At 46.4% G+C, this 10,888-nt stretch overlaps 1 protein-coding gene across 1 annotated transcript; it reads left to right on the forward strand.

Moving 5' to 3' along the window:
* Positions 1-2,766: 2,766 nt before the first annotated feature.
* Positions 2,767-10,862, forward strand: LOC142187862 (uncharacterized). The gene is made up of 9 exons (XM_075261670.1): positions 2,767-2,829; positions 3,928-4,045; positions 4,161-4,328; positions 4,412-4,603; positions 6,438-6,605; positions 6,689-6,812; positions 6,927-7,027; positions 7,490-7,550; positions 9,203-10,862. The coding sequence occupies exons 2-9, from the start codon at positions 3,938-3,940 to the stop codon at positions 10,618-10,620; spliced, it is 2,340 nt and encodes a 779-aa protein (XP_075117771.1). The 5' UTR covers positions 2,767-2,829; positions 3,928-3,937; the 3' UTR covers positions 10,621-10,862.
* The last annotated feature ends 26 nt before the right edge of the window (positions 10,863-10,888 follow it).

Consider the following 10,888-nt stretch of genomic DNA (forward strand, 5'->3'; position numbering starts at 1 on the left):
ACAGCCCCATGTAAGCCCTCTCCTCCTGTATACACCCCCATGTAAGCCCTCTCCTCCTGTATACGGCCCCATGTAAGCCCTCTCCTCCTGTATACACTCCCATGTAAGCCCTCTCCTCCTGTATACACCCCCATGTAAGCCCTCTCCTCCTGTATACACCCCCATGTAAGCCCTCTCCTCCTGTATACACCCCCATGTAAGCCCTCTCCCCCTGTATACACCCCCATGTAAGCCCTCTCCCCCTGTATACACCCCCATGTAAGCCCTCTCCCCCTGTATACACCCCCATGTAAGCCCTCTCCTCCTGTATACACTCCCATGTAAGCCCTCTCCTCCTGTATACACCCCCATGTAAGCCCTCTCCTCCTGTATACACCCCCATGTAAGCCCTCTCCTCCTGTATACACCCCCATGTAAGCCCTCTCCTCCTGTATACACCCCCATGTAAGCCCTCTCCTCCTGTATACACCCCCATGTAAGCCCTCTCCTCCTGTATACAGTCCCATGTAAGCCCTCTCCCCCTGTATACAGCCTCATGTAAGCCCTCTCCTCCTGTATACAGTCCCATGTAAGCCCTCTCCTCCTGTATACACCCCCATGTAAGCCCTCTCCTCCTGTATACACCCCCATGTAAGCCCTCTCCTCCTGTATACACCCCCATGTAAGCCCTCTCCTCCTGTATACACCCCCATGTAAGCCCTCTCCTCCTGTATACACCCCCATGTAAGCCCTCTCCTCCTGTATACACCCCCATGTAAGCCCTCTCCTCCTGTATACAGTCCCATGTAAGCCCTCTCTTCCTGTATACACCCCATGTAAGCCCTCTCCTCCTGTATACACCCCCATGTAAGCCCTCTCCTCCTGTATACACCCCCATGTAAGCCCTCTCCTCCTGTATACACCCCCATGTAAGCCCTCTCCTCCTGTATACAGTCCCATGTAAGCCCTCTCCTCCTGTATACAGCCCCATGTAAACCCTCTCCTCCTGTATACAGCCCCATGTAAGCCCTCTCCTCCTGTATACAGTCCCATGTAAGCCCTCTCCTCCTGTATACAGCCCCATGTAAACCCTCTCCTCCTGTATACACCCCCATGTAAGCCCTCTCCTCCTGTATACAGCCCCATGTAAGCCCTCTCCTCCTGTATACACCCCCATGTAAGCCCTCTCCTCCTGTATACACCCCCATGTAAGCCCTCTCCTCCTGTATACACCCCCATGTAAGCTCTCTCCTCCTGTATACACTCCATGTAAGCCCTCTCCTCCTGTATACAGTCCCATGTAAGCCCTCTCCTGTATACAGTCCCATGTAAGCCCTCTCCTCCTGTATACAGTCCCATGTAAGCCCTCTCCTCCTGTATACAGTCCCATGTAAGCCCTCTCCTCCTGTATACACCCCATGTAAGCCCTCTCCTCCTGTATACACCCCATGTAAGCCCTCTCCTCCTGTATACACCCCCATGTAAGCCCTCTCCTCCTGTATACACCCCCATGTAAGCCCTCTCCTCCTGTATACACCCCCATGTAAGCCCTCTCCTCCTGTATACAGTCCCATGTAAGCCCTCTCCTCCTGTATACAGTCCCATGTAAGCCCTCTCTTCCTGTATACAGTCCCATGTAAGCCCTCTCCTCCTGTATACACCCCCATGTAAGCCCTCTCCTCCTGTATACACCCCCATGTAAGCCCTCTCCTCCTGTATACACCCCCATGTAAGCCCTCTCCTCCTGTATACACCCCATGTAAGCCCTCTCCTCCTGTATACACCCCCATGTAAGCCCTCTCCTCCTGTATACACCCCCATGTAAGCCCTCTCCTCCTGTATACACCCCCATGTAAGCCCTCTCCTCCTGTATACACCCCCATGTAAGCCCTCTCCTCCTGTATACAGTCCCATGTAAGCCCTCTCCTCCTGTATACACCCCATGTAAGCCCTCTCCTCCTGTATACACCTCCATGTAAGTCCTCTCCTCCTGTATACAGTCCCATGTAAGCCCTCTCCTCCTGTATACAGCCCCATGTAAGCCCTCTCCTCCTGTATACACCCCCATGTAAGCCCTCTCCTCCTGTATACAGCCCCATGTAAGCCCTCTCCTCCTGTATACACCCCCATGTAAGCCCTCTCCTCCTGTATACACCCCCATGTAAGCCCTCTCCTCCTGTATACACCCCCATGTAAGCTCTCTCCTCCTGTATACACTCCATGTAAGCCCTCTCCTCCTGTATACAGTCCCATGTAAGCCCTCTCCTCCTGTATACAGTCCCATGTAAGCCCTCTCCTCCTGTATACAGTCCCATGTAAGCCCTCTCCTCCTGTATACAGTCCCATGTAAGCCCTCTCCTCCTGTATACAGTCCCATGTAAGCCCTCTCCTCCTGTATACACCCCCATGTAAGCCCTCTCCTCCTGTATACACCCCATGTAAGCCCTCTCCTCCTGTATACACCCCCATGTAAGCCCTCTCCTCCTGTATACACCCCCATGTAAGCCCTCTCCTCCTGTATACACCCCCATGTAAGCCCTCTCCTCCTGTATACACTCCATGTAAGCCCTCTCCTCCTGTATACAGTCCCATGTAAGCCCTCTCCTCCTGTATACACCCCCATGTAAGCCCTCTCCTCCTGTATACACCCCCATGTAAGCCCTCTCCTCCTGTATACACCCCCATGTAAGCCCTCTCCTCCTGTATACAGTCTCCCCCCCCCCCCCCCCCCTCATATACTGGTACAGCCTCTGGAGGCCCTGCCCCTTCCGGTGACACGCCGGGTCACATGACTAGTGATGAGGAGGACGTGTGTGAGGTAGAGAGTGTCCTGCCCTGAAGAGTGAGGGGGTAAGTGAGGAGAGGAGGTGACCGGGAGCCCCGACACAATATGGGGGAGACCTGGGGGGAGAGAGGGAGGACTACAACTCCCAGCAGGCTGCACATTACTCATGGATTATTATAAGTGTCAGTTCATAAACCCATTCATGTAAGTGTCCGCCTCTGAGCGTTTTGAGTTCGCAGTGAAACCAGTTTTTTCTTAGCGCAAATTTGGACCTGCAGGACTTTGTGTCCAATTGAAAAAAAAACGGTGTGACTGCGGAGAGCACAGGACGCTCACGGGTGGACATTTACTTGAATGTGTTTATATCTTGACTGCAGGTTTTGTCTCCCGTCCAGTTTCTCGAGGAGACAGAAACCTGAAAGTGGAGACCGGGGCGCAGGTGTGATTTGACCTGTTGGGATCTCGGATATCATCAATTTTAGAATCTGGATAATCCCTTTAACCCTTTCCTGTCCCAGTCGCCTTCCCTTTTATATTTTGCTCGGTGTTCTCCTTCTTATCGATACCGCTCCCGGCCGTATTCTCACTGCCGTGCACAGAGCTGTGTGAGGCGTCTCTATACAGGACACGCTGTCCTTTGTTTTCTTGTGCACTGTTTCGGAGAATGTAAAAAAAAAAGTTTATATAAATATTGCACAATTTTTTGGGAAACCATGCAGCAAAAAAAGGTTTTTGCTTCCCCTCTCCCTTCTTCACTATATGGGATAAATATTGTTATATTTCATAAGTTCGGGTTTTTTCACACGTTTTTTTTCTGTGCACTCGAGGGGTAAGCGACATAAATTTGTATATTTTTAATCTTTTATAAGCTTTAGCTGCTTTTTTAATTCTCCCACAAGGGATTGAACCTGTGACTATTAGATCGCTGATATCATAAACTACAATATTACTATAGTGCACTTGATGGTGAACTCCCTAAATTGTTATCGAGCCTTTCGACAGAGAGAACAATCTTAATGTCCCTATGGCAGGGCCGGGAGCTCCAGGATATACCAGGAGGAGCCATGTATAATTCTCCATTATTAAGATGCTATACTTCATGTAAGACTTCTATCGCATAGGATTTTACCCTCGTCCTCCTTGTTCTCCCTCAGGTTCCTTAGGTACAAGACGATGGTCCTCTCCATCAGTGACCCACCAGGGATGGCCGAGGCCAGAAACCACATGTCTACAAGGATATTAGAGCTGGCCCTGGAGATCATCTCCTTGATCACTGGAGAGGTGAGAGTCTCACATGACATCACTCTTATCTCTAGGAATAAACCAGGGCAATGACTGGACAGGTGAAGGATTCTTAGACTCTCTGTAGTGACCTGTAGTGTCTCACCATACACAGGATTACACAGTAGTGAAGAAGTCGTCTGGTGAGTGTGTGACACCCCGTGTGTCAGGAGGATGGAGCAGGACCCCGAGCCCCATCACCGAGCCTCCACCTCATTCACTGAGACATGAGCAGAAGATCCTAGAACTTACCAGCAGGATCACTGAGCTGCTGAGCGGAGAGGTGAGCGCTGCTGGGAATGCTGGGACATTATACAAGAACACCAAGGGAGGGCTCTGGGGATGACTGTGTCATTGTGTTGTCAGGTTCCTATAAGGTGTCAGGATGTCACTGTCTATTTCTCCATGGAGGAGTGGGAGTATTTAGAAGGACACAAGGATCGATACAAGAAGGTCGTGAAGGAGAAAGAAGCACCAGGGATGGCCGAGGCCAGAAACCACATGTCTACCAGGATATTAGAGCTGGCCCTGGAGATCATCTCCTTGATCACTGGAGAGGTGAGAGTCTCACATGACATCACTCTTATCTCTAGGAATAAACCAGGGAAATGACTGGACAGGTGAAGGATTCTTAAAGGCGTTGTCCAAGACATTATATTGCTGGTGTATCCTTAGGATAGGTCATCAGTATCAGATGAATGGGACTCTGACACCCGTCACTGCCCTCTCTCAGCTGTTTGGAGCACAGGTAGATGCAGATGGTTCTGTATATGGAGCTATGTTGTGCAGCTTATGCTAGGTTCACACCAGTGCTGGATCTCCGTTCTTTGGGTCCATCAGGGAATCCCAGTTTGAAATGATGGTTTGCCAATAATTGGGTAGAGACCGGAGTCAGAGGGGAGTACGTGCTCCCAAATTAGTTTATGAGAACATACCTGCCATGTAGGGCCAGTAGTCGGAAGCATCAGACTTAGGAATCATGAAATTGGACAGTTTGGAGTTGGTCTAGAGAGTCACCATCAAGTTTGGCGGAGATAGTGTTGGATTGGTAACAAAAATCAAGATTTCGTCTGCATATGCTGTGATTTCTGCTTTACATGTCCGCAGTGGTACGCCCGAGATGTCAGAGTTCGCCCATATCCCATGGAGGAAGGGTTCTAAGGTTAACATGAATATGAGAGGCGATAGTGGGCAGCCCTGTCTCGTACTGTTTAAGATAAAATAATCCTTTAATAGTCCCACTGTGGGGAAATTCAGTACGAAAGTCCCCTGAGAGGATCCCATTCACCCTTACTTTACTTACTTTAGCCATAGGGCAGAAGTACAGTGAGAGAATTCACTGCAGCTTATGGTGGCGAAGTCCTATATGCTTAAGGGTCTTCTCCAGAAAAGCCAAATCCACTCGATCAAAGGCTGCTTCAGCATCTGTAGAAATCATGAGAAGCCTCCGATCTAAGCGGACTCTGTACATCACATCGGTGGCTTTCGTGGAGTTATCCCTTCCTTCCCTACCAGCCATTAGTCCTGCCTGCCCTTAGCAGGTACATTGCTCTGTATTTGTAGCATTGCGTGTGGTCTGTTCCCGATTCAGGGATTACCACGATTGGGCTCGGAGGGATTCGCTATGGGTGCAATCATTTACAATAACAACTCTGGAGCGAGCCTAGAAGGCTCAAATGGGGAACTGCACTCACTGGTCCCAGACTGAAGACAGTGCCGTGTTATCAATAAAGCATTTAACGCATTCCCTCTGTCGTGTCTCTGGGCTGGAACCAGTGAGCGGGATTCTCCATTTGAGCCTTCTGGGCTCCCTCCAGACTAGTGGGAATCTGTCGGGGACCCGGGGCCTTAAAAGCTTTAATTTCCTAGGCCAGCTCTTCCTTGGAGGCCTAAGGAGGAGGAGGCCTAAGTCAATGGGTTAGATTTTTCTCCGAAATGTAAAGCCTGATGGGTCTGTGGGATGCCGAGGTCAGGTCTGTCGAGTATAAAGCAATGTAATAGTCTCAGTGCTTGTGCTATATTGCCCTGGAGATGAATGCTAATGGAGGTGTACATATGTGGTTGCCTGATGGGCTTGACACTTCTGTTTGGGTTATTTCACCTTCTCGTTTCAAGCCGAAGGATGACCCAACTTGTCAAATGTAAAGAATAATAATGTTCTTATCCACATGTAAAATATGTCTTATATCAGGAGGGCTGATGGATTCTTAGAAAAAGCAGAAAAATACGGAATACTTGCATTAGCTGTCAGTGTCCATTTGTTTGACTTGAAGGTGTCAACTTCCAATAGGTCTAACATACCTTTGTGTACTAGTGGTATAGTCACACAAATATTGTGTAATAGCTCGTGATATATAACATATAGTGACCTGTAGTGTCTCACCATACACAGGATTACACAGTAGTGAAGAAGTCGTCTGGTGAGTGTGTGACACCCCGTGTGTCAGGAGGATGGAGCAGGACCCCGAGCCCCATCACCGAGCCTCCACCTCATTCACTGAGACATGAGCAGAAGATCCTAGAACTTACCAGCAGGATCACTGAGCTGCTGAGCGGAGAGGTGAGCGCTGCTGGGAATGCTGGGACATTATACAAAAACACCAAGGGAGGGCTCTGGGGATGACTGTGTCATTGTGTTGTCAGGTTCCTATAAGGTGTCAGGATGTCACTGTCTATTTCTCCATGGAGGAGTGGGAGTATTTAGAAGGACACAAGGATCTGTACAAGGAGGTGATGATGGAGGATCAGCAGCCCCTCACATCAGCAGGTAAGAGGAGACCTTCCTGATAGAGGAGACCAGGTATGAGGGTCACCTAGACTCCCCATCATCTGCTCATCACATATAGACAATGTATTCAGTCACTGTGTATATTTCCTATAGATGGATCCAGTCCGAGAAATCCACCAGAGAGATGTCCCAGTCCTCCATATTCCCAGGATTGTCCAGAGGATCCAGAGCTGAATGTCCCACTGGATCCTCAGGTAGATGAAGCTTATCTTACACCCAAGACCGAACAATCTGATCTAAACCTCATGATAAGGAGATGCCCCAAACTGAACCAATAGAAGTCCTACAACTTGTTACTTCCTTTTTCACACCTCCTTCACCACCTCGAAAGGACATGTAAGGGAGCAGATTTTTGATCATTTAGGCCAGTGTTTCGTTAGGCAGTGACTATGTAATAAATGTTATACCACATGTAGTAAAGAGCAGAGGTCGGTTACAGAGCCTGCCTATATATGTAATACTAATACTCCGCCTATATAGTATTTACTATACAGACTGAATACAGATTTTCTTTAGATCTCAGTCTGTGCCAGTAAAAGAGTTTTTCTGCCGCCTTCTGGATCGGCTCAGGTTTAAAGGTATAAAATCAGACAACTTGGTCAATTTAAGTTTTATTTCACACCACCAATTGTGTCCTTCATGTTGGACTTTTGCAGAAAAGTGATGAAAATGGAACGATGAGGGGCCTGGAAAAGCCCATATCTGTGTCAGAGAAAGGTAAGAGCCTTCCCTACATCTTCTGTATAGACTGAGCTTATGTAAAGGGAATATTGCTCTAATCACAAAAACAGGGGTCTCCGAGTCTCCTTTATACATGAATTTCTTTTGCACATGTTGGTCTTTTATCTCATATGGCTCCCATTTGGTGACATAGGAGAAGGATTCGTAGGTAAGGGTTGTCTATTGTGTGTTATGTGGTTGATACTAATGGAGGGGTTTGTAACATGGAAGAATATTTTGCTTTAATGGATGAGTGGTCCGGCCCATGGAACTGCAGTTCGAGATTTCCATATGTAAGATAATTGGGAAAAAGGAACTCTCTGAGTATTGTATCTGTTAGTGAGTGCACAGTCCTGCCAGTCAGCAAGGAAGGCAAATGGGATGCTCAGCTGTATGTCTAGAGGTATAACCAGTAGGATCCTGAATTATATAGCTAGAGGTATAACCAAGTGGGATGCTCAGGTGTATGGCTAGAGGAATAACCAAGAGGCTGCTGGGCTGTATAACAAGACGTATGATTGACAGGATGCTCATCTGAATAGCTAGAGGTATAACCAGTAGGATGCTGGGATGTATAGCTAGAGGTGTCACCAGTAGGAGGCTCAGCTGTATAACTAGAGGTATAACCAGTAAGATGTTGGGCTTGATAGCTAGAGGTATAACCAGTAGGATGCTTGGCTGTATGGCTAGAGGTATAACCAGTAGGATGCTCGGCTGTATGGCTAGAGGTATAACAAGAAGGATGCTCAGCAGTACAGCTAGAGGTTTAACCAGTAGAATGCTGGGCTGTATAGCTAGAGGTGTCATCAGTAGGACACTGGGCTGTATAGCTAGAGGTTAAACCAGTAGGAGGCTCAGCTGTATAACTAGAGGTATAACCAGTAAGATGTTGGGCTTGATAGCTAGAGGTATAACCAGTAGGATGCTTGGCTGTATGGCTAGAGGTATAACCAGTAGGATGTTCGGCTGTATGGCTAGAGGTATAACAAGAAGGATGCTCAGCAGTACAGCTAGAGGTTTAACCAGTAGAATGCTGGGCTGTATAGCTAGAGGTGTCATCAGTAGGACACTGGGCTGTATAGCTAGAGGTTAAACCAGTAGGATGCTCAGCAGTAAAGCTAGAGGTATAACCAGTAGGATGCTGGGCAGTACAGCTAGAGGTGTCACTAGTAGGATGCTGGACTGTATAGCTAGAGGTATAACCAGTAGGATGCTGGGCTGTATAGCTAGAGATATAAGCAGTAAGATGCTGGACTGTATAGCTAGAGATATAGCCAGTAGGATGCTGGACTGTCTAGTTAGAGGTATAACCAGTAGGATGCTGGGCTGTATAGCTAGAGGTGTAACCAGTAGGATGCTCAGCTGTATAGCTAGAGATATTGTGATCTACTGTGTGGAATGCTGGTACGACCACATCTGGAAAAACTACAGACAAAAAAAAAGTGCAAAGGTAAACTACAAAGTTCTATTAGGATGTTGGTCCTAGGAGGTGTTTGGACTGTGCGATCTTCTGCTCGCAGATATTATATATGGCTGCTATTGACCGCAGCGTATGGCTTTATGTAGAGACATATCGTGCTTATTATATGGGTTTTATTCAGAAATTTTAAAAAATTTTCACGTTTTGAAATTTATTGTTTCTTTTTCAGATAAAGAGCAGATGAGCGGCGTCTCCGGCCATCTCCTTAAAAATGTGAAAGATAATCCGTCTAAGATTAGCAAAAATTCAGGCCATAAAGAACAGACTAAAAAGAAATCCAAACTTTCCAGACAGAAGAGAATTCGCAGAGGTGATCGGCCATTTACATGTTCAGAATGTGGGAAGTCTTTTAGTAGGAATTCCTATCTTGCTAGTCATCGAAGAATTCACACAGGAGAGAAGCCATTCTCATGTACAGAATGTGAAAAATCTTTTATCTCAAAAGATGCTCTTAAAAAACATCAGAGAATTCACCGAGAGGAGAAACCGTTTTCGTGTTCTGTGTGTGGGAAACGTTGTAAAGTTAAAGGGAATCTCGAAAAACATCAGAGAATTCACACAGGAGAGAAGCCATATTCATGTCCGAAATGTGGGAAATGTTTTATAGATAAAGGTGCTCTTAGGCAACATCAGAGAATTCACACAGAGGAGAAGCCGTATTCATGTTCGGACTGTGGGAAGTGTTATACGCTAAAGGAATATCTCAAGTCCCATCTGAGAACTCACAAACACGAGAAACCATTTTCATGTGTAGATTGTGGAAAGTACTTTCGGTGCAAAGAATCTGTAAAAAACCATCAAATAATGCACGCTGAGCACAAGCCATTTTCCTGCTCAGTATGTGGGAAATGTTTTACCCAGAAAGCATATCTTATTGAGCATCAGAAAACTCACACAGAAGAGAAGCTTTTTTCATGTTCAGACTGTGGGAAGTCTTTCACCCAGAAACCCTATCTTGTTCAACATAGAAAAATTCACACTGGTGAGCAGCCATATTCATGTTCAGAATGTGGGAAATGTTTTGTGTACAAAGCTGCCCTAAGGAGACATCAGAGAATTCACACAGGAGAGAAGCCATATTCATGTTCAGAATGTGGGAAATGTTTTACCCAGAAACCATATCTGGTTAAACATCAGCGAATTCACACAGGAGAGCAGCCTTATTCATGTGCAGAGTGTGGGAAAAGTTTTGTGTATAAAGCTGCTCTAAGGAGACATCAGAGAGCTCACACAGGAGAGAAGCCATATTCATGTTCAGAATGTGGGAAATGTTTTATCCAGAAACCTGATCTCATTAAACATGTAAGAACTCACACGGGGAAGAAGCCATATTCATGTTCAGAATGCGGAAAATGCTTTTCATATAAAGATTCTCTAAAGAGACATCAGAGAATTCATACAGGGGAGAAGCCGTATTCATGCTCAGAATGTGAGGCGTCTTTTACCAATAAAACAAGTCTTGTTACACATCAGAGATCTCACACAGGAGAGAAGCCATTCCCATGTCCAGAATGTGGGAAGTGTTTTACTCAAAAATCATCTTATCTTAGACATCAGAGATGTCACACGGGGGAGAAGCCATGTTAATGTATAGACTGATCTCTGTGGCATATTATAGGAATCAAACATCGATAACCGTCACTGGAGCAGAAATGAGAAATATAAAGGGTTTATTGAAAGAACAATTAAACCAAATAAATTATTGCCAATACAATATCACTGCATTTCTATAAACTCAACAGATTGCAAAAATCAGAAGTATCAAAAAAACTTACGGGAGAAATAAGTATTGAGCAAGTCAAGCAAATTTATTTGTAAAGGTGATATATATATATATACACTGTGTGTGTGTGTG

The sequence above is a fragment of the Leptodactylus fuscus genome, unplaced genomic scaffold (assembly GCF_031893055.1).
Source record: "Leptodactylus fuscus isolate aLepFus1 unplaced genomic scaffold, aLepFus1.hap2 HAP2_SCAFFOLD_260, whole genome shotgun sequence".
NCBI classification, from domain to species: Eukaryota; Metazoa; Chordata; class Amphibia; order Anura; family Leptodactylidae; genus Leptodactylus; species Leptodactylus fuscus.